This window comes from Pungitius pungitius, chromosome 5 (genome assembly GCF_949316345.1).
Source record: "Pungitius pungitius chromosome 5, fPunPun2.1, whole genome shotgun sequence".
In the NCBI taxonomy this organism is placed as follows: domain Eukaryota; kingdom Metazoa; phylum Chordata; class Actinopteri; order Perciformes; family Gasterosteidae; genus Pungitius; species Pungitius pungitius.
This window is the reverse complement of record NC_084904.1, coordinates 21,655,616-21,678,023: the sequence shown is the minus strand read 5'-3', so window position 1 is coordinate 21,678,023 and position 22,408 is coordinate 21,655,616. Positions and strand designations below refer to the sequence as shown.

General features: G+C 42.3%; 2 protein-coding genes across 5 annotated transcripts in view; both read right to left on the bottom strand.

Annotated features, from left to right (window-relative positions):
- Positions 1 to 22,408, bottom strand: part of LOC119224816 (NACHT, LRR and PYD domains-containing protein 12-like) — a 108,448-nt gene that overhangs the window by 54,041 nt on the left and 31,999 nt on the right. For 2 of the 4 annotated variants that reach the window (XM_062562533.1, XM_062562534.1), the window contains exon 1: positions 7,930 to 8,083. Coding sequence is in view for 2 of the 4 variants with exons in the window: in XM_062562538.1 (XP_062418522.1) it covers positions 1,676 to 3,479; positions 3,847 to 4,072; positions 4,227 to 4,305; positions 5,967 to 6,116; positions 6,210 to 6,277 (2,327 nt within the window). In the remaining 2 variants the exon portion in view is untranslated. Of the gene's footprint in view, positions 1 to 1,675; positions 3,480 to 3,846; positions 4,073 to 4,226; positions 4,306 to 5,966; positions 6,117 to 6,209; positions 6,393 to 7,929; positions 8,096 to 19,455; positions 19,630 to 22,408 lie in introns of those variants that run through there. The other 2 variants (XM_062562538.1, XM_062562531.1) reach the window with 2 other exon arrangements.
- Positions 15,519 to 18,607, bottom strand: LOC119224925 (stonustoxin subunit beta-like). Its single transcript, XM_062562576.1, has 2 exons — positions 17,467 to 18,607; positions 15,519 to 16,798 (listed from the first exon to the last, which is right to left on the bottom strand). Exons 1-2 carry the CDS (start codon positions 17,543 to 17,545, stop codon positions 16,254 to 16,256), a joined length of 624 nt encoding a protein of 207 aa, XP_062418560.1. The 5' UTR covers positions 17,546 to 18,607; the 3' UTR covers positions 15,519 to 16,253.

Here is a 22,408-nt window from a genome sequence, read left to right as displayed (position 1 = left end):
CCTGTGGCTCGTCTCTAATCAGGAGAGGCTGGCCATTTAAGCTGCCGAAGCCTCAGAGGCCGGTGCGAAGTGTTGTGCATGTTGCCATCACATTCTGAGCGTTCTCTCGATATCCTGTTTCTGCCTGCCTGCTATTGACCTCTTCTTTGTCCCAGACCTCGTTCACGCCTGCCTGACCCCCGACGGTACCTCTGCCTACCTCCGCGCTCCCGGCTCTCGACCCCTCGCCTGACCTCCAGCTACGACCTCGCCTGCTCCCTGACGGTGCCTCCGTCTGTTCCCTGCTTGCCTGGCTTTTCGACCCCTGCCTGTTCACCGGACACTACCACGCCTGATCCTTGTCTGTACCCCGTTAATAAAACTGCGCTCTGCGCTTGAGTTCACACTGGTCTCTTGTGGTGCGTTACAACGGGTCGATAAAATCAAGTGTTCTGATTGGTTGAGAGTCACGGGGTGTACTGAATTGAGCCATTATGCACCTGTTTCAGTGCGGTGATCAAAATAAAGTGCCATTATGAAATACAGTGCCATTATGAAATAAAGTGCCATTATCAAATAAAAGTGCCATTCTGAAATAAAAAAAAGTGTACTTATGAAATAAAACTACCATGAAATAATTAAATGTATTTAACATTCATGTTTATTGCCTTATTTATTTATTTCACGATATATTTCAAATGCATATTTCATTTATTTATGTATTTATTCATTTATTTAATTTTAAATAAAACGGCATTCCATACTGTTAATGAATGAGACATCTTGCAAGGAGACCTGGAATGTACAAACTAATGTCAATCTCCTTGCTAATCATCAACCAACTTCTGGTGCTAGGCTACCACATGTGAAGTTCCCAATATTGTTGGTCTGTTGAATAGAAACGTTCTGTAGGCTGATGAAATGAGAGACACAACGTTTAGTGTCTACAACTTGTGTTGTACTGAAAGGCAGCTGTTTACTTATGTCACGGACAAAGTGACATAAAACGTTATTTAAAAGCAATAACGTTTGCCAACAACACCCTTGAACAGTACATTATTTACGATAAAGTACAGCCTTTCGTACATTATTATATATATTTATATATATATATATATAAAGTTTTCAGTCTTAAAGGATTGATGATGTGCACTTGACGTTTGCTACTTGACTGTTTTAGCTAGCAATGCTAGCACATGCTAACAATGCCATCTGTCTGTAATACGTGAAGATAAACAACAGCAGAAGCAGGCTGTGTGTTCAACACGCCCCCTTCAGGGAGACGGAGGTACTGACTCAGCCTCCAGCAGTGAAAAGCAGGAAGGGAGGCGCACAGTCCAGCTGCCTCCTCACCGCATATTCACTGCGACGTTATGTCAAATTAACAAGACTAAAATACATGAAATACAGGACCCAGGCTATGGCGTGTCAGGACATGTGATACAACTTTGAAAATAGTCATTTAAAAATATATATATATGTTCTTTTTTAATCTTTTTTTTTTACATTTCATGATGACATAGGGGAGGCACTGCCTCCAGTGACCGCACGTCACTGGGCTGTTTGTACAGCTTTTCTGTGAGAGGTTACTACCACTCAGTCTGAAGAGACAACAATGAAGAAAATCTGAACAATTAGTAGAAAAGATGGCATCATGTTGAAGTTCTGATGTATGAATCAAACTCTCTGTACTTACAGAACTTTGTTGGAGGCTTTGACCACTGGCAGCAGCCTCAGAAGAGCCTCCTCTGAAGCAGAGTATTTCTTCAGGTCAAACACCTCCAGATCTTCTTGTGATGACAGTAAGATGAAGACCAGAGCTGACCACTGAGCAGGAGACAGTTCATCTGTGGAGAGACGTCCTGAACTAAGGGACTGTTGGATCTCCTCCACTAGAGAACCTTCATTCAGTTCATTCAGACAGTGGAACAGATTGATGCTTTTCTCTGGAGACACATTCTCACTGATCTTCTCCTTGATGTACTGCACTGTTCTCTGATTGGTCTGTGAGTGACTTCCTGTCTGTGTCAGCAGACCTTGTAGGAGAGTCTGATTGGTCTCCAGGGAAAGACCCAGGAGGAAGCGGAGGAACAAGTCCAGGTGTCCATTAGGACTCTGTAAGGCCTGGTCCACAGCACTCTGGTAGAGAAGTTGTGGTTTGGGTTTGTCTCTAAAGACCTTAGACAACGAGGAGGTTTTTTTTTTTCCTAGCAGCAGATTGACAGCAGAGTTGAAGAAGGTCAGATGGACATGAAGAGCAGCCAGAAACTCCTGAACACTCAGATGGACGAAGCAGAACACCTTGTCCTGGTACAGTCCGCTCTCCTCTCTGAAGATCTGAGTGAACACTCCTGAGTACACTGAGGCTGCTCTGATATCGATGCCACACTCTGTCAGGTCGGATTCATAGAAGATCAGGTGGCCTTTCTGCAGCTGATCAAAGGCCAGTTTTCCCAGAGACTTGATCATCTTCCTGCTCTTTGGACTCCAGTGTGGATCTGTCTCAGCTCCTCCATCGTACTTGACCTTCTTCACTTTGGACTGAACCACCAGGAAGTGGATGTACATCTCAGTCAGGGTCTTGGGCAGCTCTCCTCCCTCTCTGGTCTTCAACACCTCTTTCAGAACTGTAGCAGTGATCCAGCAGAAGACTGGGATGTGGCACATGATGTGGAGGCTTCTAGAGGTCTTGATGTGAGAGATGATCCTGCAGGCCTGCTCCTCATCTCTGAACCTCTTCTTGAAGTACTCCTCCTTCTGAGGGTCGGTGAACCCTCTGACCTCTGTCACCATGCCAACACACTCAGGAGGGATCTGATTGGCTGCTGCAGGTCGTGTTGTTATCCAGAGGCGAGCAGAGGGAAGCAGCTTCCCCCTGATGAGGTTTGTGAGGAGCACATCCACTGAGGAGGTCTCTGTGACATCAGTCAGGATCTCAGTGTTGTGGAAGTCCAGAGGAAGTCGACACTCATCCAGACCGTCAAAGATGAACACAACCTGGAACTCTTCAAACCTGCAGATTCCTGCTGCTCTGGTTTCACTGAAGAAGTGATGAACAAGTCCCACCAAGCTGAACTTCTTCTCTCTCAGCACATTGAGCTCTCTGAAGGTGAATGGAAATGTGAACTGTATGTCCTGGTGGTCTTTGTCTTCAGCCCAGTCCAGAGTGAACTTCTGTGTTAAGACTGTTTTCCCAATGCCAGCCACTCCCTTAGTCATCACTGTTCTGATTGGTTCTTCTCCTCCAGCTGAGGCTTTAAAGAGGTCTTCTTGTCTGATGGTTGTTTCTGGTCTGGCTGGTTTCCTGGATGCTGTTTCAATCTGTCTGACCTCATGTTCTTGATTGACCTCTGCAGTCCCTCCCTCTGTGATGTAGAGCTCTGTGTAGATCTCATTCAGAAGGGTTGGGTTTCCTGCTTTAGCGATGCCCTCAAACACACACTGGAACTTCTTCTTCAGGTTGGATTTCAGTTCACGCTGACAAACTGCACCATAAAGTCCTGAATGAAGACAACAAAGACGATCAATGAGTCAAAGAATAGATTTCAACATGTCCTTTCCTCAGATAATGACTCCATGAATATATTCTGTCCATCTCTTGAGACACCAGTGAAGGTCTCATTCATCAGCATGGTAAGTCAACCCATTGACCCTTTTAACATAGATATAACACACATTTCTTTTTAGCAAAACGTATGGTCCCCCCTCTTAGATGTCTGGCAAATTATTTTTATCTTTATACAGAACTGCCTACTTGTTTTAATTTTCTTCTTTTAAACTGTAGCCCATTGAGATCCCCCGATGTAAACTACAAATAAAATGTATTATTATTATTAATTCTTTATGGAAAACCTGAAACACTCTTACTGCTCTGCAGACGCTCAGCCAGCTCCTCCTGCTTCATTCTCCTCAGGAAGTGCACTGAGATCTTCTGAAATGCCTCTCTGCTCCTCCTCTGCTCTTCATCCTCGCCATCCAGCACCTCTTCATCCTCCCTCTGACTCTCTAAGCATTCTGGGTAATCTGAACTCACAATCTTCTGGATCTTCTTCAGTTCGGTCTTCACAAAAGTGAGGATGTTCTCCTCCAGCAGCTGGAACAGAACATTCTATGAATGACACAAACTAGAACCATGGAAGCCACCATCAGGTCCATGTTGGACAGACTGACAATCCACTGGTCTACAAAGTGCAGCATGGAGATGATGGTGAACTGAGAGATGTTAAAGTAGTTGTTCATGTACACACCATGAAGATGGAGTCCAGGTGTGTTTGATGCTGCTGGGCAGACTGACCTGTGGGGACCTCTGAGCTCTCCTGGTCCTTTCTGTGGAGGAGTTAGTTATATTGTAAGTAGATATTGGCTTCTGTCATGATTGATCATCATGAAAACCAGATGCTGAAGACTTTTGATGATTGAGAGTTTATTAGTTACTTGACAGTTTTCAGATTCATCTGTTTTTAGTTCTTACTGTGGGTCATAAAAACAACGTCTGCAGACCTCTGCATCTGATACAAAGTCTTATGAAACCAGTTAGATAACGATAATGAGTTCTGTCATGATTGATCATCATTCAAAAACTTCAAAACAATTTGTGGACAATTCTGTAATTCAATATCGAGTACTTGAACAATTCTTCATCTGTTTGAAAAAATACTTTGGGCCATAAGAACAGCGTCCATCTTTGAATTTTAAAGGATGATCTTTAGACCGATCACTCTTCATGGACACACAGCTGGGTCCAGGAGACTTTCCTCTCTGCTGATGTGAACTGAAAGAAACACTAAGATGACATCATCATTTAATCATGAAGCATCTGCTCACATTGTGTTTGATTTTAGCAATTAAAAAAGGCTCATTTGTCTGGCACTGGGGGGTCCAGCACCACGCAGGCTTCACCCTGAGGAATTGGCCCTTGTTTTAAACCAATGAAATCCTTTGATGGAAAGGATTCGGGGTGGATCAGCTACTGACTCGGTTCCACCTGCAGAAACGGGCCTCTTCATTTTCCAGTACTGCTCATCAAACCCAATCACCCATTTATACGCATATGTGGAAATCCTCTTTGATGTAATACGTTCTTCTGTGGCCCGCGAAGGTAATAAAGATGTGTGCTAAGGACTTCATTGCCGAACACACACATGTGACTTATGACAGTACGGCAAATATTATAAAAAATATTTGCAAAATGGGCGATACAGAACATCTGTGGGATGTTGAGAGCTTCGTGCTGTCCGATCTGTCCCCAAACACCCTCTCACGTCTGAGAGCACGTCTCCATATAAGAGCTTCGTCATCCAACACGTGCTTCAGAAATGGGCATCAAGGTGAAACACTGGTGATTTGGGCCTTTATATATCGCCCTCATCACGTTTACAAATGTCCACTCTTGACTGCGGAGTTTTGTCCACCAGAGGACTCCCAACATCCCCCCCCCCAGCCCCTCTCCTAACCCCGCCACGTCGGTCGGTCCGCAACTAATACACCCCTCCGGTATTTTGACGTGCAGATTATCCACTGTGAGGCAAAAAAGGTTGGAGACCACTGATCTAAACAACTGCAATAGTAGAGTTTAAGATCAAACTGGTAACAGCAATAGTTATAAGTGATGCATTTTAATAAAATAAATCTAAACACATTGAGAAAACAACAGAATAACTGTCATGCAGCATCAGCTCACATGGTGTCCATCCTCACAGAGACAAAAACAAAGTAAAGGTCCATGACGGGATGTCTGGATGTGGACCACATGACTCCCTGTAGTGGTCTAGGTCTACTGGTCCTGCTGGTCCCACTGAGAATCAACAGCTCAGTCTTTCAGATCACTGTTTTCTTCAGTGTGGTTTAGTCCCAACAGGTCTCACCAAGCCCTCCATGAAGCTCTCCCTGCCTTACTGGACACTGCTGAAGGGCCCTGGAGCAAGAAACCCAGAACCTGCACCAGAGAGTCTGATAGAAACATCTCATCATCAGCCTGAGACCCTCACCTTGCATCAACAGAGGGACGACCATCTTTGAGGTTCATAGGTTTCTCCATAGACCAGTTACTCTTCAAGGACACACAGCTGGGTTCAGGTCCAGATCCAGGACCAGGTTCAGGATCAGGTCCATATTCAGGTCCAGTTCTCTGATGTATCCTGGTAACACATGTAGAACCAGAGTCAGTGAATCAAAGACGTTGGAACGTGGAGTCTGATAGAAACACCTCATCATCAGCCTGAGACCCTCACCTTGCATCAACAGAGCGGCGTCCATCTTTGCAGTTTATAACATCCTCCATAGACTCGTACCGCTCCATGGACACACAGCTTGGTTCAGGTCCAGATCCAGGACCAGTTTCAGGATGAAGTCAAGTTGCTAGGCAACTCTGATTCATAGCAGAGTCCACGCCTTCACACCCTCAAAACAACCTGCTGGGAGAGCTCACACATTATTTCTCTTCATCAAACTCACAGAGCTCATTCACCTCAATTAACCAATTACATTTACTCGCGTTACTGTAATTGATTAGTTTTTTTGTGTACTTCTACTTTTTAAAGTATATATTTTTTAAATCTGTAATTTTACTTTTACTTAAGAATTTTTTGTTTGAAGTATTGTACTTCCCTACATTTTAAATCTGTTTATCTGTTACTGAGTAAAAAAACAATGCAAAGAAAAAAATGCAAGGGAAAAAAAATGGCGCCCAGGAAACTACTAACGATTGAGTGATGAGAAAGAACCGGAAGTACGTATATTTTCACAGTAAGAATCGACGCAACCGTCTGTAATGACAGCGGTTACCAGGGTAACAAGAGGAGAAAAGTTCATTAACGGATATAAATAAATAATCCTGGTCTGACGGGATGTGTTAGCAGCAGTAGTTGACTACACTCTGATATTTATTGTCCGCGTATTGTTTTGCTTCAGTAAGCAGAGCAGAGACAGTTTAAGGAGACGCAGAGTAAACGGTCTGCCACCGGAGTGCAGACGTCCCCACGTCAGCGACGCCTTCTCGTACGTGGCTAACTGAGTTAGTCGGATCATTTTCAGGATGAGATGACGTATTTCAGGCTTTTTGGTTTCCCGAAGCAGGTTTGGCTGAATCACCATAGCAACACAGACCAAAGCGCTCTTCATCTTCAGATAACACAAAGAAACGTGGGGCTTTGTGCACATCCAAGGGCCGGCCTTCATGTTCTGGGCCCACAAGTCACCAGAACGCCATCTAAAGATTCTGAGCACAGGCCTCTTCTGTCTGCTGAGGAAGTTTCCTTTAATGATGGCCATGAGGAAATGATTCTCTGCATTTAACCATCCCACTGTGCTGCCATGAAGGCGCCCTGGGAGCAGTTAAGGGTTGGGTGTCTTACTCAGGGAGGCCTCGAGACGGGACATGGAGCCAGGGCTTGAACCTCCAACCTTGCGGTTCCTGAGACACCCTCTCTAATCCTTCACCATGGTCACCCTGACATGTGGTGAACAGGTATCATTACAAGACCTCTGCTGACTATGACGTGATATCAATGCAGTTTTTTCAACACGGACAAACGTTTTCATTTCTAAGTACGCACCCAAAGCTGCAAACCTCAGGAAACCCTGACCGAGATTATTCACGGCTGTTGGGGTCCTTCAAAGAAAGTGAGATGGACTTAAAGGACTGAATCAGCAGGTGAGAGCAAACAGTGCGTCTCTCAGGTGTGTTTCAGTGCAGGAACAAAGGCCCAGGTGAGCTCTCTGGTCCCTGCTGGGTCCTAGTGCCCCTCCGTCTACAACCTTCCCCTCCTCATCAGTAACAGTCCTCACAGACCCCAGATCAGACTGAGCTCCTCTTCTTCATCACAGTGTCATCATTCAGACTAACAGCAGCTTCTCTCTGCCTGCTCACACAGTAGCCATCTTGTTTACCACCTTTAATCACACGTTCACCACCATCAATGATGTCATTCCACCAATCACAGCTCCACTCACTGATCTTGTAGACATGATCTTCCTCAGTGTGCAGCTCTCTTCTGTCCTCAGCAGGTCTGTAGAAAAGGAGCTCCGTGCTTCACTTCAGCTTCCATCAGACGGAGTGAAGTGACGCAGCTTGTTGTAGCTTGTTGTCCTTCATCACAGAGGGTGTGTCCTCACGTCACCATCAAAGTATGCAGTCTGACTGGTTACCTGAGTCTTGGTATGTGCTGTGTTCACAGGGTCAAAGGTCATCGTGAACAGAATCCTCCTCACTGCAAGACAAGAGTCTTTCAGGATAAAAACCAGCATCTGTGGAATAATCATTTCACCTTGTAAAGAGTTGCTATGACAACGGACTTGATGCTGTTGTTGGACCAGATATTTTAGAGGACCTGTGCTCCTCTTTGTCACCTGGTCTTCTTCTTCATGTGGACTAGTAGGGAACACGTGATGAATCAGAAACCTTTGTAACAAATGTTGTGAAGAGTTTATATTGAATAAAAACATTGACTCAGACAACAGAGTCTGACCTGAGAGTGTTTTAATTCTACACTCTACTTTGATGATCTGGTTGAACCTGTTGGGGAGGAACAACTTACCAACGTATCAGTCTCAAGCTGCGTGTTAAACTATTTACCTTCAGGACAAACTGCAGCTTCCTCAAGTACACGTAGTTACATGCAGTATTCATCTGGGGCTTCATACTACTTCCTCATCACAAGGCAGCTGGAACCCTCTGGCCAGTGATGCCAGTAACACGTTACTTAGTAAGTTACTGACCACCTGTTTCAGTAACGAGTAATCTAGTACGTTAGTTCGTCCAAACCAGTAATCAGATTAAAGTTAATTGTCCAAGTCACTGTGCGTTACTATTTTGTCATTAATAGTAAAATACATATATGATTTCTTGCGTCTCTGGGAGTGAAGCTACGTAGCCTGTGTGACAATAAAGGCACGTTTTCAGCCTGAGGCTCACGTCACATGTCCAAACACAGACCCACCACGCAGCGACACAAACAACAATGGATGAAAAATGTGCCACGGGGTCAACGACCTGTCGGCCGCACCCCGACTCGACTTGATAAAGTGAGTGTTGGAGTAACCAGTTGTCATTTTGATGTTGTTGGCAGCTGCTGAATGTCACTAATAAAGTAACTTGTAATATAACTTAGTTACTTTTAAAATCAAGTAATCTGTAAAGTAATTAACTTCTGGTGAAGAGGAAGAGAAGAGCTGCGTCACTGTGTGACGTAGTTAAGATGGCGGCTAGGCGAGAATATGCAGCGAACACCTTAAGTACATGTAAAAGTAAACAGTTTAAATGATGGTGGCGTCTAAGTGACGGAAGCCTCCCGTCACACTTTAACACGGAAGCGCATGTAGATGCACAGACATCCCCCTTGTGGTGAGATGGTGACACCTGCTGGTCACCTTTGACCCTGCCCGATTACAACAACAATGTTTATGAAACATCTTACAAATACATCTAGATTACATTTCTTTAATATTAAATCTCTCTGTAACATTTTATTCAGGACATTTTCTGCCTTTCAATGAAGACAATTTTGCAGGGAGAGCTGCAGGAGAGAAGCCTCCATGATGTGGTTCATCTTGTGGTGGTTTGTTTTAGAAGATCTTCAACATTTTTTACTCTTATAAAAAGTGAAATATTTTTCACCGTTTTGTGGTTTCGTATAAAGAGGTGGTGGAAAGAACATGTACTGTAGTAGATTCCCTTCTTGAGGAAGTTTTATTGAGATTCGTTTGTTTTTGTAAAGTTCATCTGGAGAGTAAGAAGACGACATACAGTGAAGGAAAACGTTTTTATTAATGCATATAAATATGTGGACATCCAAGGCGCTCCATTAGACTTCTCCTTTAGTGAAGGCCTTCTAGAGATGGGACAATTTTTTCAGATACTGGTCCTTCCTACATTTGACTTGACCTTTTGACCCAATGAAGCCTGGCCGTCAAACGTTAGACAGCAACACGTCATTGTGGTCTGCAGCAAGAAAAACAGCCCCAGATGATGTTTGTAAGTAAAGAAAAGTACACAATTTGGTAGATTGTGCAAAGACATCTTTATTTATGCTTACAACACTTCTGTTTCATTGACTTTTCAACAACTTAAATGGGTAAATAGAAAAAGTATACACAAAAAAAATGATAAAGGAGAGGATTAAAAAGAGGATATAAGTGAGAAATCAGTTTTTTTGTGTGTGATCTACACAGAAATACAAATAAACACGTGTTGCGCAACCGGCGGTTGGAGTCCATTCTCCCGGTCACATCCCTCCGTGGGCAACGTTCACCATTTCACCACAGCTCGGTTTGCACAGGGCGCCATGCGTGTTTCCTGCGGGGGCCACACCTCTCCTGCAGCTCCGGATTGGTCCCCCCCCACAAAAAAAACAAACCAACCCAGTTCCGCGTTGCAGAGCCTTAAAACTCCTGCAGCGTTTCCTCCTTCCCGCTCTCCTTCCCTCTCTCCTTCCCTCTCTCTCCTTTCCTCACTACTTCCTTCTCTCCTTCCCTCTCTCCTTCCCTCTCTCTCCTTTCCTCACTCCTTCCCTCTCTGCAGACGCCACAATGTATGACCAAGGCGCGTTAGGTGTGAGGTCAACAAGGGTTTCTCGTTTCTAGTTGTACAGAAGCACCTCTTCAAACAAGCAAAGGCACATTGTCATTGTTTTACAGAATTATTATTTTTACTTTTTGGACATTGTTTATTTTTAGATTCCATTTTATTTTTAACTCAGAAATTCTCCACACTAGAGCTGCAATGATTAGCGGATTTCCATCTGCGACTCGTCATAAATTCTAAAAGGATTCGGAGCTACGAGGGAAAAGAAGAAATTTATCAAGATAAATGTATTGTTGAGTATTTTATCAGCGGCATCATACAAACTATGATACTAAAGCCTAAAGGTGATAATTAAAGCTGTGTTTCTTTCTCTTTTAGTACTAAGCAGCGTGTTTGTCCCTCAGAGGTTCGTGCAGCCTAAAGCCCAGTTTATGCTTCTGTGTTTCCAGAGAAACGCAACGACACAAGAGCCCCTTTTGTGCCTTTTCACCCCCTCTTGCGTGTGTCGACCCATTTTTCTAGACTAGAGTCAAAAGCTCTGCGTCTGCTAACTACATCCTTTCAGGAGTCTCACATTTTCGGTTTCATAGCTAAATTCGCCCATTATTTAAACAAACATTTTTTACGAGAACATGAATCAGTTTGAGGTCAGTCTGGACACGGAGCATCCTCAACATGCTTGTTTTTACATGGATTTTATTGCCATTGAGTTACTTTTAAAAGCATATTTACACTTTTATTTTGTATTACTATTTAATGTATTTAAATAAACAACCTTCCTACTTCCTGCTTTGTGTATTGTGAGGTCTCAACTTGTGTCTTTGACTGGAAAAGGAATAAAGTAAATTTGTAGCCTGACGTGTAGTTTCAATGTAGAAATGTCCTCTCTCGAAAATGTGCAGCTCTCTCTCTCTCTCTCTCTCCTCCCTTGTTGTTGTTGTTGTTGTTCTTCTTCTTTTGGTGTTTATTGGCGGTTCGCAAAACCATTAGTCGGTGCATTACCGCCACCAACTGGACTGGAGTGTGGAGCAGGAGATTATGCAGAACACTGAGAGATGAGATAAAATAAAATAAAATAAAAAAAATAAAAACCCTAGATCCGTTTAATTAAATTAGTTTCTCTTAAAAACGGAATAATGAAACCATACGTTTTATCTGCTTGATTCCCCAGTAGACCTGACAGTGACCAGTCCTGGTGTTTTACCTTCTTAAGTGACTGACAAAGATGTTCCCTCTGTGTACTGTAACTCCTGCATTGTAACAGTACATGTTCCACAGTTTCTGGTTGGTCACATTGTGAGCATTTCCCAGTGGGGTTCTTGCCTATTTTATGTAGTGAATGATTGAGTCCTGTGTGTACATAGACCTTCCTATGTTCTCCTCAACCTGAGAGAATATATCATTTATCATTATATTAAATAATACCGGACTACATACACTACCTTGCGGCAAACCATTATCCACATTATATATATTTGAATATTCTGTATCTACTCTTACCTGTATTTTCCTATCATGTAAAAAGTCCTTCACCCAGTTAAATACCCTGCCACCTATTCCCATTGAATTCAACTTAATTAGTAACCCTTCTTTCCACAGCATATCATATGCTAATTGCTCTTCTCAGTTCAAACATCCTAAATGGCAGGTCTATCGGGTCTTCTGATTCCTCTTTCTTCTCTAGTATTTTGGAATTCTCCAAACATGCCTCATCCCTCCAGTGTCTGGCCTCATCGGTTAGGTTGTCAGAGCTGTGCACCTTCCTGAACGTGTGTGCTAGAAGTTCAGCCTTTTCTTTACTGCTGACCGCCATTTTGTCCCCACTGTTCATCACTGGTAACTTATAATTCCTTCTGACCCCCCCCCATTCTCCTGATCATGCCCCACACGTCTGACAGCTGGACCTCTCTTCCAATGCTGCTACAATATTGCCTCCAGAATGTGCGTTTTTGGGTTCTTATTGTTTTCCTTACTATTGCCTGTGCCCTCTTATAATGGATCAACGCCTCCTGGGAATCAAGTTGTTTCATTTTCCTGAATGCCTTATTTCTGATTTTCATAGCTTTCCTACAGTCATTATTCCACCAGGGAACATTCTTGGTACGTTTGGTTCCTGCACTTTTAGGGATTGTCTCCTCAGCAGACCGAATTATTTCATGAACTAATTCACCATTAAATATATCTATATCCATTTGATAACCTTCTTTAATTCCCCCACATCTTGTTGCACTTATTTCTTTGTAACTATCCCAATTAGCTCGTTCTAACTTCCATTTAGGAATTTCCTCTCTCTTCTCATAATGCATTGTTTCCCCAACTTTAGTCACTACGGGGTAGTGGTCGCTGCCCATTGTCGTATGTTCTAGCCCTCTCCATGTGCTTACACCTGCTAAAGTACTGTTTACCAGTGTTAGGTCAAGTGCTGCCTCTGTATTTTGTATACTATTATATTGTGCTCCTTCCCCATTATTGAGACACACCAAACCGTGATCATCTAAAAATTCTTCCACCTCAGCACCATTTGTATCTGTGCTCTTGCTTCCCCATGATGTATTATGTGAGTTGAAATCCCCACACCATATTACATTGATTTGTACTGCTCCCCTTACCTCCTCTAATATGCCTTTGCTTATCTTCCCACATGGATTATAAAAGTTAATTCTATCTATATCGCCTCTTTCAGTCCACACCTTAACCACAGTTGATTCATGCTCCGTGTTTACCTGCTTTATCCCATAACTCACCTCATTCTGTATGAATGTTGCTGCTCCTCCACCTTTGCCAGATTCCCGATCTCTTCTAACAACAGAGTGCCCTTTAATCCCAAAATCCCATTGTGGTTTTAACCATGTCTCTTAAATACATATTACATTAGGTTTCTCAATTAAATTATCTATGTCTTTTTTAAACTCCTGTCCATTTGCTGTTAAGCTTTTCGCCTTCCATTGTAATATCATGAGCACCATTAGGAAGATCCAGCCCATGTCTGAGATGGTTGTGTTTCTTCATCTAGTGTGTCTCTGTTTCCCACTTTAGTCCTTCCACTTCCAAGTACTTTTCAGCAGATCTGATAATTATTTTTATCCTTTCGTTTTGGCTTTTTGTCTGTGCCGAACAATTAATAACTTGCGCCACAAAGAGCACAAAGTCACTCTTTTTAACTAGCGGCGTTTCCTCCTTCAGTTTGTCGCATCCTTCACATTTCTCCCGGCCTTTGTTTTATTTTCCCTTGTTACCTGTGTGTCCCCTGAAACCTTCTTTGCTGCCTCTGCATAACTGATCCCTGACACTTTTTGACTCGCTGTACCTGTGCTGCTCTTTTGTTCACCTCACATCCACCGCACGCTGAGCTGTGCAACATTTCAGCTTTGCTCCTTTGGCACATTTGCTGTACTCCTGGTCTCCTCCGCATCTTCCACACCTTTGGTTTCCTTTACACACAGCCGCCACATGTCACAATCTCTGACACTTGTAACATCTGAGTGGAGGGGGGATGTACGGCCTGACCTCATAACACAAGTATCCAATATAGATTGTTTCCAGTAGTTTCCCCTCCCCAAAAGTGATCAAGACTGAAAGGCTGTCACTTTTAATCCCATTTCTGTTCGATTTAATCCGTTTGACCTCAATTATTTTTGCATTAGTTACGTTTGTTTTAACATCGTCCTCGGATACATTGACTGGGACTCCTGAGATGACCCCCCCTGACTAGTTTTTTGTCACCAGCCATGGAACATTGCACTTTCTTGCTGTTTATCGTATTCATCCTAATTGCTGTCCCTTGTTGTCCTCCATCCCTGCACATTATCAGCAATGATCCATTTCTCAGCACTTTAGCACTCTTTATCTCTTCATTTTCCTTATGTATAGATTTAGTGAGCCGGATTGGACTCCACTCACCAAAAGAAGCCCCTTCTTGCGTCAGTTTAACGATGACCTTGTATTCACCCCTCCTCCTCTCTGTTGCTTCTCCTCTATCAGCATATTCACTGTCATCCGATTGGTCACTTTGGATCTTTGGACGTTTCTTTTTCCGCACGGTCTCCCACTCTCTATCTTTCCCGCCACCTACTTCCATCTCGCCTGACTCGCTTCCTGCTACGTCACTTCCCTCTGCCACCTCCCGGTCCACGCCTCCCTTCCAGCGTACCACCCCGGAAAAAATCCTCCTCCCTTGTTGTTTGTGTCGCTGCGTGGTGGGTCTGTGTTTGGACACGTGACCTTCATGCTGAAAACGTGACTTTAATGTCGCATCTACGTGGCTTCACTCCCAGAGACGCAAGGAATCAAATTTATATTTTACTATTAATGACAAAATAGTAAAGCACAGTGACTTTGACAAGTAACTTTAATCTGATTACTGGTTTGGACGAACTAACGCGTTAGATTAATCGTTACTGGAACAGAGGTCAGATTACAATAACGTGTTACTGGAATCACTGAGAATCATATTATACTTAAAGTTCAAATCAAGTTCTGAAATTTCATGTTTAAATGTGCAAATGAGACATTATCTAACGGAATCACTTTAGTGAATTTAGGAGAAATCTATAAACACACAAAGTACTAAAATAAACAAGGCTGAAATAAGGTGTTATGGAAGAAAAAAAGATTATTGATTGTAAATGAAAAGCTTGGTTTTGGTAAAAGTGTTTTCTTAAAACAAAAAACTACTTAAACTCGTTGAGGATTAATTAAATACAAACTCTTTTTGTATCTGTTTCTTTAATATTGTGTGCCCCCCCTTCCAAACCAGTTTAATGTCAGTTACACATCACTCCTCCATCCTGAGGAGCAGCTGGTGTTCTCTTGCATCATTAGAAGCACATGAAGCTGTTAAAAAGGAGGATTAAAGTCACCTTTCTACTCAGGTGAGTCCAATATTACAGGTAAACTAGAACCACCTTTACCTGTTTGATTTAAACAACCATCTGAAGTTCATGTGGAGCGTTCTGACTGTGAGATGCTGCTTCATATTTATTTCATGTCTCAAGTATTTTAGACAAACTGAACGATTGATTGAATCTATTTTATTTGATGTTGCAATGAAGAATTCACTCTGACACCTTCAGATTCCTGCTGGATTTGTAGCTTGGGAGAACTTTCTTAAATAGATGCTGTGAGGTTAAAGGTCATCACTTTGGAAATTAAACATTTGCTCCTAAATTATTATTATCAATGTGATGTTTGTTTGTTTGGAACAATAAAAATCACTTTGATTCCGTGGGATCGAATCCCACTGAGGCCTCGTTCCATCAGTCTGACGTCACATGTTTATTGTTGAAGAAACACATTTACTTTCCCAGAATGCTTCACTTTGAAGGAAGAAGAGTTTATGACACGAGGCGACGAGCAGAACACTGCTCATTAAATACTTGGTGTTTAAATACGTTAATGACACAGTTTCCAATAAAATTCATTTATTAACATTAGAAAGATACAAATATATTCCTGTTAACCCAAAGTAACACATGAAGTGATTATAATATAGTTAATAAAAACCTGATAGTAGCTGATATCTGTCATTAAATCTTTTCTTCAGAGGTTAACTGAAGCTTTTAAAAGGTTCTTTTTTAGAACAAACCTGATTATGTGAAATTATATTTGATTTCACTGAACAGATTTTGAGAGATTGGAAAATTTGCTCATTACAAATGGTTCTTGAAAAAAACATCACCTTCATCAACATCATGTACAGACTGAACTATGTGGTGAGCAGAGAGGAAGGTTCTCCACCAGGAGGAGACTCTCCGTCCTACAGAGGACACAGAGACACTGAGGAACCAGACCAGAGCAAGAACCCAGGATAAAGAGGTTCAGTGAATGTGGTCCTGAAGGTGTGGAGGTGGATCAGTGAGTCAGAGGAGACTCTGTAGAAGGACAGAGAGCCAGCAGGACAGTCCACATACACTGCTACTCTACCAGAGGAGGAGGAGGAGGAGGAGGAGGAGGAGGAGGTGATGCGTGTTCTTGTCTTATTGTGACAGACAGAGTAACCTCCATCAGAGCATCTCAGACTCCAGGACTGATGATTGTATCCAAACCAACAGTCATAACTGTCTCCTTTCCTCTTGATTCCTCTGTAACTCACTGATACTTCAACGTCTCCTCTCCACTCGACCTCCCAGCAACAGCGACCAATCAGACCAGTTCTACACAGCAGCTGAGGCCAGTAGTCAAATCTGTCTGGATGATCAGGATGTGACTGAACCTCCTCCACATATGTCACCTTCCTGTTGTTGTGAGACAGTTTGAGTTCTCTGTTTACTGTGTTTGTGTCGATTGTGAGTTCACAGGAATCTGATGAGAGAACAAGACACAAAACAGCTGCAGTCATTAATCATCAACATTAGGATGAACAAATAAAGAAAATAAGTTCATAAATGGGTTTATTATTGATAAACTATTAAGGTGAGACTACAAACGAACACCAGCACACAGAATATGTGTCGATGTAATTAGGGATCATAGCTCCAAAAACAGGGTTACAAACGACACACAATTATCAAAGAAGTGTTTAATCTGTTTAGTCAAAATGAATGAAAGCTGTTGGAATGAAGCATGAGTGACTGATCTGCAATTTGGGTTTAACTCTGAGGGGTAATTAATTAGTTACATAAAGGCTAAAGGAAATGTATGAAGTAACTCCTCAATGTGTCAAAGAGAATCAGGTGACAGTGAAATGTTGTGAATGTGGGGGAAACGTTGGGGGCCAACAAGGAACCTTAAAGGTTATTCCTCCTCTTTTGAGCAACTCAAACAACTTCAAGAACACACACAGTGTTAAATGAAATATTGATCTGGGATATATATGAATTATGCACTTTACTCAAATACAAGGGTATAAAGATTGTACATTCGGTTTGGTCTTTAATTTAAAAGAAGATGCTCATAATTGAAGATTTACAACTTCATTTTCACACAAACAAGCGGATTATAAAGGACCTTTTACAACAAAGCTCACTTACACTTCATCAGACCTGGTCTCAACCATCGGACTCCAGCAGGCTCCACCCTGAAAGGAGGAGCAGCATGAGACATGGACATCACATCACTCTCATACACACTGCTTTGTCCTTCATGTCCACATGGACCACCTCTTCTTCTTCTACTGCAGTGGAGCTTCTTCTGATTGGCCGATGACCACAGCTTCTTATGTTCACTTATTCATCGTCTATTACTATTGTGGTGGAATTTTATGGATAATGTCCTTGTGAGAAATCCAAAGTATCACAAACTTGTTCATGATTAATTATTTAATACTAACTAGAATATAAAAAATCTGAAAGAATAAGTCATCATTACAAGCTATCTGTGTCTCTAGCTGATAAATGCTCTTCTTCTGACTCAGTGGGTCTGCTGGTTGCTGCTCAGCAGGAAGTGAACTGTGTCTTCATCACAGCTTGTTGGATGAAAGCAGCTTCTGATGGAAACACTGAGACTGAACCAAACAGGAAATGTACCGAGGTCGGGTCTGGTCTTGTTGGAGGGACACTGCTCGCCGTTGTCATGTTGCTAAATGGGTGAGACTTGAGACTCGAGACCTTAGACGAAGGGCCAAAATCTCAATGTATTTTAGGACGCTGAAATTATAATGTCAATCATTAACTTCATCAGTGATTGGTTGACTGCTTCTTCTTCTTCCAGCCACCACTGACCACTCGTATCTTCCATGGAACTGTCTCTCAGTGCAAAGCACTAAATCCACATAAACTCCTTTAAAACACCAAACAACTGCTGTGAGGATCCATCAAGACACTTTGAACAGATTGTTTCCTTGAAGGTTGGTATTTTAATAATAACGTCTGGACTAAAGGACAACACACAGTGGAGGCAGATGACGATTATTGTGGTGTACTAAATAACTAGATGAGGCACACGTTTAACTGTTTAATAGGAGATGTCAGGACACGAGACACGAGGCTCGGCATGAGGGAAAATTGCTCGTTTTTCCTTACTTCCGACATGCGCAGAATACCCACAAACTAACAACGCCAGGTCTTCAGGGAAAACTTTAATGCACATATTAAATAGTACACCACAATCATCTAAACATCAAAGTGTTGTTTGATTAGAGCCCACAAACCTGCACCATGACGACGTTGACTCACATCAACCCTCCATGATGAAATCAATGTGTCAGGATTCACCACTGTCCTCTCTTATAACGTGGAAACAAGACACGACTCCATAGAAACAAGCCTTTCATCACCTTCCTCCCTGTTTAGGTTCATCCTGGCTACTGTTCCTCACTACTTCTGTCTGTATTGATGTTCTGATGTGGGACACAAACAGTTTGATGAGTCTCTGGTAGTTTGAGGTCAGCTTGGTGTCTCAGGGTCACATTAACCAGGCTGACAGTGGGACAGAGAAAAGGTGTCCAGCTCTCCCTCCTCTACCAGACTGATGGTCTGTGGCTGCAGCCTCTTCATACCTGAGAGTCTCCAGTCTCCAGTGTGGATCCTCTAGTCCAGCAGAAAGCAGCTTCACTCCTGATTCTCCTGGATGGTTGTAGCTCAGGTCCAGCTCTCTCAGGTGGGAGGGGTTGGAGCTCAGAGCTGAGGCCACAGAAGCAAAGCCTTCCTCTGTGATCAGACAGGCTGACAGGCTGCAGACACACAACAACACACATGTCACATGATGTGAGGGAGCTGTGAGGGGTGGAAGGTCACTGCAGTACTGAGATACTGTCGGCTACTGAGGTGTCACATGATCATTGTTACTGACTTGTTTTTCAGTCTCGACCAAACACCCACTAATGTACATCAACAATTTAATAACATTTCTGATAACTATAAGTGAGCTCCAAAATGTCTAGTTGTAAAATGATGTTATAAGTAAACTTTTGTTACATGTTAATGTAAATATTTGAAATATATATTTGATTTAAATTGTTCAAGCAGAAAGAATCGTATATGCACCATTGATGTAAATAAAAACATTGATTGAATCTTGACCTGAGAGTCTCCAGGTCACAGTGTGGACTCTTCAGTCCAACAGACAGAAGCTTCACTCCTGAATCCTGCAGGTCGTTGTTACTCAGGTCCAGATCTCTCAGACTAGAGGACTGGGAGCTGAGGACTGAGGACAGAGCTTCACAGCTTCTCTGTGAGAGGTTACAGCCACTCAGTCTGAAAAAATAACCAACAAGAAGGAATATAATATTCATTTTAAGATGAAATGCTCTTTGATGATGAGCTTGAAGTAAAACAATCAGTAGGAGCAAAATCAATTTGTTCAGTGTATATACATTATTTTGCTCTATGTTGTCCTGGGTGGAAACATTATGCCCACTAACTGATGATGAGGTGTCATTGCTCTCAGCTGGAGGAGAGGGAAGACGGGGCTGAGGTTTGTATCAAGAAATGACAGAATTAAGTGGAAGTAGAGAGGGCCGATAAAGAGAAAACCAAGGTAGTGAACCGTCAATCAGACATTCTTTTTCTTACTATTTTTCCGGCTGTTTCAGTGACGTGTGGTGAGGTTGGTGTGTGGAGGCACTGACTCTTTCAAAGTCAGATTTACTAAATCAACAAAGTAGCATAAATTCACCATTCAACTGGCTGCTTGCACATTGACTACGGGTTATGTTTCATATCCCATATCATGTATTCTTTCATAATACGGTTCGATGAAATCAAGTGTTCTGATTGGTTGAGAGTCACGGGGTGTACTGAATTGAGCCATTATGCACCTGTTTCAGTGCGGTGATCAAAATAACATTATGAAATACAGTGTAATTATGAAATAAAGTGCCATTATGAAATACAGTGCCATTATGAAATAAAAAAAACGTGTACTTATGAAATAAAAGTACCATGAAATAATTAAAAGTATTTAACATTTACGTTTATTGCCTCATTTATTTATTTCACGATATATTTCAAAGGCATATTTCATTTATTTATGTATATATTAGGGCTGTCAAAAATAGCGCGTTAACGGCGTTAATTAGCTGTTTGTTGTTAATTACGTCAATTTTTTTGACGCATTTCACGCATGCGCAGTGTGACAAATTATTCAGGTCCGGAAAGAACCTCTTCTTCTAGGGAATGCACTTCATCCTATACAACACATTACTGCCACCTGCAGGCATACGTCAGGCCGTCAGGTTCAGCAAGTCGTTTGCGCCAGAGACCCGCACCCCCCCCCCCTCCCCCCGGTTCTCGCGCAGCGGAACAGAGAAGAAGAAAAGCTCCGCCCAGCAGAGCTTTGCTAAGAAAAATAAATAAAGAGCAGCGCTGAGATAGAGGAAAGACCATCGGAGAGACCCGTAATACTGTTCTGAAACATGCGGAGGAAGAGAAGCCAATGCGATCTAAATCCTCCCAGGTATGGGGATATTTCACACTGAAATGGGGGTGGTAGCGGATTCCTTTGCAGCGCCAGTCGTTCTAATCGCCGCGCTCGACTTCAAGGTGTAACCTTTATTATTGTTCGGTCTGAAGCGGCGCGCCCAGTGACGGGTGGTGCAGCGATATTGTTGTTCGGGTGGAAATCGGGAGAAAGGTCGGTCCGGGAGATTTTCGGGAGGGGCTTTGAAACATCGGGAGGGTTGACATGTCTGGTCATGTCTGGTCATGTCTGGTCATCGCAGGAGCACAAACTCACAGCAGAGTGGGATAAACTGCAGAGGCTCGAGACCCTTCTAGAGCCATGCAGGGAAATCAGTCTGTAACTTATCAAATAACATTGATTTGATTATTTTCTGGAATGAATTAAAAAATCAAATATCAATAACATGTATTTATGTAAAAAATAATAATTATGATAATAATAATGATAATTATGTATCTGTGTCCTGTTATTTATCTTTATTATGCATTTCAGAAAGAAAAAATGGTTAGGATTCAGGTGATTAATCATGATTAATCCACTGAAAATTCTGATTAATTTGATTAAAATTTTTAATCATTTGACAGCCCTAGTATTTATTCATTTATTTAATTTTAAATAAAACGGCATTCCATACTGTTAATGAATGAGACATCTTGCAAGGAGACCTGGAATGTACAAACTAATGTCAATCTCCTTGCTAATCATCAACCAACTTCTGGTGCTAGGCTACCACATGTGAAGTTCACAATATTGTTGGTCTGTTGAATAGAAACGTTCTGCAGGCTGATGAAATGCGAGACACAACGTTTAGTGTCTACAACTTGTGTTGTACTGAAAGGCAGCTGTTTACTTATGTCACGGACAAAGTGACATAAAACGTTATTTAAAAGCAATAACGTTTGCCAACAACACCCTTGAACAGTACATTATTTACAATAAAGTACAGCCTTTCGTACATTGTTAAATATTTAAGCAAATATAAAAAGTTTTCAGTCTTAAAGGATTGATGATGTGCACTTGACGTTTGCTACTTGACTGTTTTAGCTAGCACATGCTAACTATGCCATCTGTCTGTAATACGTGAAGATCAACAACAGCAGAAGCAGGTTGTGTGCTCAACACGCCCCCTTCAGGGAGACGGAGGTACTGACTCAGCCTCCAGCAGTGAAAAGCAGGAAGGGAGGCGCACAGTCCAGCTGCCTCCTCACCGCATATTCACTGCGACGTTATGTCAAATTAACAAGACTAAAATACATGAAATACAGAACCCAGGCTATGGCGTGTCAGGACATGTGATACAACTTTGAAAATAGTCATTTAAAAATATATATATATATATGTTCTTTTTTAATCTTTTTTTTACATTTCATGATGACATAGGGGAGGCACTGCCTCCAGTGACCGCACGTCACTGGGCTGTTTGTACAGCTTTTCTGTGAGAGGTTACTACCACTCAGTCTGAAGAGACAACCATGAAGAAAATCTGAACAATGAGTAGAAAAGATGGCATCATGTTGAAGTTCTGATGTATGAATCAAACTCTCAGTACTTACAGAGCTTTGTTGGAGGCTT